This window comes from Camelina sativa, chromosome 16 (genome assembly GCF_000633955.1).
Source record: "Camelina sativa cultivar DH55 chromosome 16, Cs, whole genome shotgun sequence".
NCBI classification, from domain to species: Eukaryota; Viridiplantae; Streptophyta; class Magnoliopsida; order Brassicales; family Brassicaceae; genus Camelina; species Camelina sativa.
In genome coordinates this window covers 1693862-1698359 of record NC_025700.1, presented here as the reverse complement: position 1 = coordinate 1698359, position 4498 = coordinate 1693862, and the positions used below count along the sequence as shown (strand labels likewise).

The 4498-nt window shown below is 36.7% G+C and overlaps 1 protein-coding gene across 1 annotated transcript; it reads left to right on the top strand.

Moving 5' to 3' along the window:
- Window positions 3288-4492, top strand: LOC104749276 (GATA transcription factor 4). The gene is made up of 2 exons (XM_010470868.2): window positions 3288-3741; window positions 3849-4492. The coding sequence occupies exons 1-2, from the start codon at window positions 3532-3534 to the stop codon at window positions 4365-4367; spliced, it is 729 nt and encodes a 242-aa protein (XP_010469170.1). The 5' UTR covers window positions 3288-3531; the 3' UTR covers window positions 4368-4492.

Below are 4498 nucleotides of genomic sequence, written 5' to 3'. Positions count from 1 at the left end.
CTATCTAGTTTTCTCAAAGATGAGACTGAACCATGACAGGCTTAGGCCCACCAATCACCGTCACATTCTCTCTACACTCGTTTTTCTCGCTCTTTTTTTTTTTCTCTCTTTCCAATTAGTTCACAACTTCACATCGTTTAAATATTTATTAAGTTAGTATATGTTTTCTTCTGTTTTTCTTAAATAAAAACCGAGTAGAATTTGATCAAACTCTATAAGTGAATTCATTTTGGATAAATCAAAATTTGTTTAGCTAAAAAAAAAAATTTTGTTTATAATTTGAGTTTCTAATTCTGTTTACTTGTGGTCAGCAAGTTCCTAATTCTGTTTGGTCAACTTATATTCGCTGGATACATTACATAGTTTGCCTAGTGGTTCTTTTGGAGACTTCTGATAAAATTAATATAATATATATACAGTTCCCTAGTGGTTAATAAGTGTGTATGTAATTTAGAGACAACCATTAGTTCAAACTTCGGATTCATGGCAACAAACAAAAAAAATGAAAGTTTCAAATAAGCTCGGACAGAAATTACAAACACGTACTATACAAATTTCCCTATGTAACTTTTCTCCTACATGCGATTTATACTTTGGAAAATAAATTCTACAACGAAAAAAATTATATATATAGGTGTCTACGAGAGGGAACCTTCTGAATGAGAGAAGATGCCAGCTGGAAAAAACTATTGTCGGTAGTAAAATAAAAAATAATAATTAAACTGAATAAAAACAAGTTTATCTCCCTTTGCTGTTCCTCTAGTTTCGTGCCATCTTGTTTTAGAAGTTAATGTCCACTCCAGTGGACTCTTTAGTCTTTAGTAACAAATGCTAACATCTTGCAATCGCATTTATAAATGCTACTATGAGTGTTAGTTGACCAGAAAATTATACCGTATGTGAGGTAGTAAACTGTATGTTCGAATATTTTTGCAATTACTAAATGAAAATACTTGGCATGATCTAAAAACCTGCCATTTTAGCGCGGGATTATGCTATTAGCACAACAAAATTAATATTATAATTTTAAAAAGATTGTAAATTGACTTCATTAGTTCACTTCATAGTCAAGTAATGATTTTAAAACCTTTATAGTAATTGAAATCTTTCAAATCATTTTCTCGGTTTTTTTTTTCTTTGCATACCTTCTTCATGGCTAGCTTCGTCTTACAAAGAAAAATCTTCTTTATCTTCGAGGCACGTGAAGATGAGAACGGTCCCCACATGCAGCCACGTGGATTTACTGAATTATCTTTCGTGTAATGATAAAATATTTTGTAGCTTCAGAACTTGTTATGGATAGGCCAATAATTAAAACTGTCGGCTCTTATCATCCATAAATCACTAATTTTATCTGCCGAACAACTCTACTCTACTAAAATGTGTAGCAAGAACGTTTGTGGAAACAGACCAAACACACTTCAACAAGTTGCGCCACGCCCGCTACTCTGCGAACTCCGCGTATCTGCAATTTGTAAGTCAATGTTATGTTCTACCTTCAAAGCCTAGCAAATCATATATACTCTTTGAAGTACATAGATTGGTTAAATAATCAGACACATCTGCCCGAATTATAAAGCCTCCCCTTATAATGATTGGCGGTGGCACATAAAAATTGAGCACAAGATAGTGATGCATATGAATGTTTATTTTTTAGCTGAATATGATAAACAATGTTCGTAACAATTGGTTCCCTGTTCTTTATACCATATGCATGTGCCGTGCGTGTTTGTACATTATGAGTAGTTGTATAGCTGAAAAAAAAATGAATAAATTTATAAGAGCAATGCATGTAAATTCATAAATGATAGGAAAAAAATATTTATGTATAGAAACCTAAAAGGAGGGCCATAGGAATTTATAGAACCAAAGTGCAATGCACTTCGGATCGTCGGTCTAACTCATCCATCTCCTTGATTGTCTCCATCCATTTCCCCATTCCCCCATTACATTTTTATAATAATTATTCTTCGATTTTTAAAACAACTTCAAGTAACACATTATAAAAAGCAATAAAAACAGAAAAGTTTTAAAATAGATAACAGAACTAGTATTACAAGATATAAATCATCAAAAACTGATGTATGTTACTTCTTCTGGTGAACAAGATAGTTTTATCACTTCAGGTTCTTAATTACTCTCATGTAATAAACCAGTACTAAAAGACATGCTAAGGTTACTAAAGAATGATATTAGACACATACAGTATGTTGCGCTACTCTACAGAGACTCCCATCTCTCTTCTCTTATTTTCTTTGTAAGCTAAATTGCAAAATGCGAAATATTTATCATGTAAACACAGTCGCGCAAACTAGACCAGTCGTCGTTATTAGAGATTGATGAGAGTTTAGGAATGGAAGAATTGTATATTGACTCTCATAATGATTACATGAATTACATATGCTTATATAGGGAATAGAATGAGAAGCTAATTAACCTAGTTTCTATATATAAAGATACAGTAATTATTAACAAATATACTCTAGAATATTCTAGACATTCCTATATTTCGACAGTCGTGTCTTGTTGGTGAATAATTGAAGGGCCGATTTTGTTCTACTTTCCTTAATTATTTTTGGTTGCCTTGTTGAATTCTAACAATTTGGAGGTTTGCATTATACAGCCAAACCTAACCTTCAGACTTCAGACTAAAAATATACCTAGGCCACGTACAGCTTATATGCTTGGTTACACATTCGAGGGAAAATAAGTTTTACAAAAATAACATAAATAATTCATGCTTACGATTTTTTTTGTCAATCACACATTAAATTAGAAATTAAATCCAAGATTGGTTGTCCAAACCGGTGGAGAAGAGTTTATAAAAAATATTTCTGAAACTAAAGATCTCGATGAATGAGCAAAACAATCAATTTTGACATTCGACGTACGCTGGATCCTGGTGAGGGAGAAGGCGGGAAGAACTGATTTGTAGTGGCTGAAATCATCTAGAAAATTGGAGAAAACGGGTCATTCATCTGGATCATGTTTACGATTTAAACGCCGTGATATCAAGGGAAAATAAAACAATTTTTTTTCAGAAATGGTAGAAATTCTATTAACAAAAACAGTGAAGAGTTTTACACAAAACAAATCTAGTATCCGCTTCATTAATTTTATTTAAATTAAACTCATCATAGTCTATATATATAATCTATATAATATATGCATTTTATGACAGAAAATGTAATTCATGGTTAAATAAATTAATGGAATCATGTTAAGCAAAATAGCCAGCACATGCATATGTTCAAAGAAAAATGTAGACAAAATAGTAGTATATTAAAGTCGATAAAATAAATAAATAGAGAAGAAAATATAAAGAAAAGAGGGAGTGGTCAGGTCAGGCTGGGTGCATGCTAACTCTATGCACGTTCTCCTTGTTGCTCTTCGTCTCTTTCCTCACTTACACTAGACTAAGACTACTCTCTCTCTCTCTCTCTCTCTCTCTGTCTCTCTCTATATTAAACCCCTGAACCAGTAGTGACCACATTACCCAGTGAGCGAGTCCGAGAGTCTGAGAGTTAAACAATGGACGTCTACGGTATGTCATCACCGGACTTGCTTCGCATAGACGACCTTCTCGATTTCTCCAACGACGAAATCTTCTCTTCCTCCTCCTCAACCGTCACTTCCTCCGCCGCTTCCTCCGTCGCTTCTGAAAACCCTTTCAACTTCCCTTCTTCCGCCCACACGTCTCCTCCTCTCCTCACCGACTTTACTCACGATCTCTGCGTCCCCGTTCGTCTCCCAAACCAACCCAATTTCAATTTCAATTTCTCCTAATTCTAATTTTCGAATTTTTCAGAGTTCTGATTTTTTTTTTTTCAATTTTTTTGAATTTGCAGAGTGACGACGCAGCTCATCTCGAATGGTTATCACGATTCGTTGACGATTCCTTCTCCGATTTCCCGACGAATCCTTTAACCATGTCCGCTAGACCCGAGGTTTCATTCACCGGAAAACCCAGAAGTCGCCGATCAAGAGCTCCGGCACCTTCCGTAGCTGGAACTTGGGCTCCGATGCCTGAATCAGAGCTTTGTCACGGCTCCGTTCCAAAACCTAAACACAAGAAGGGATACAACGGTGAATCAGTCACGGCGGATGTAGGAGCGAGGCGGTGCACGCACTGCGCGTCGGAGAAAACGCCGCAGTGGAGAACTGGACCGCTGGGACCGAAAACGCTTTGTAACGCTTGCGGTGTTCGTTACAAATCAGGGAGGCTTGTTCCGGAATACAGACCGGCTTCGAGTCCGACGTTCGTGTTGACTCAGCACTCGAACTCTCACAGGAAAGTTATGGAACTCCGGCGACAGAAGGAGCAGCAAGAATCGTGCGTTTCGATTCCGGCGTTTCAGCCGCGGTGAAAATTCGCGTTTTCGTCGTATGCGGTTTGGGGTTTTCTCTTTTGGAGGGTTTTGTGATTGGTGGTGGGGGGTGACGTGTCGTAATCCTAACGGCGATGATCACGTGACCGACGCGAGGGGGGGGGGGGGGG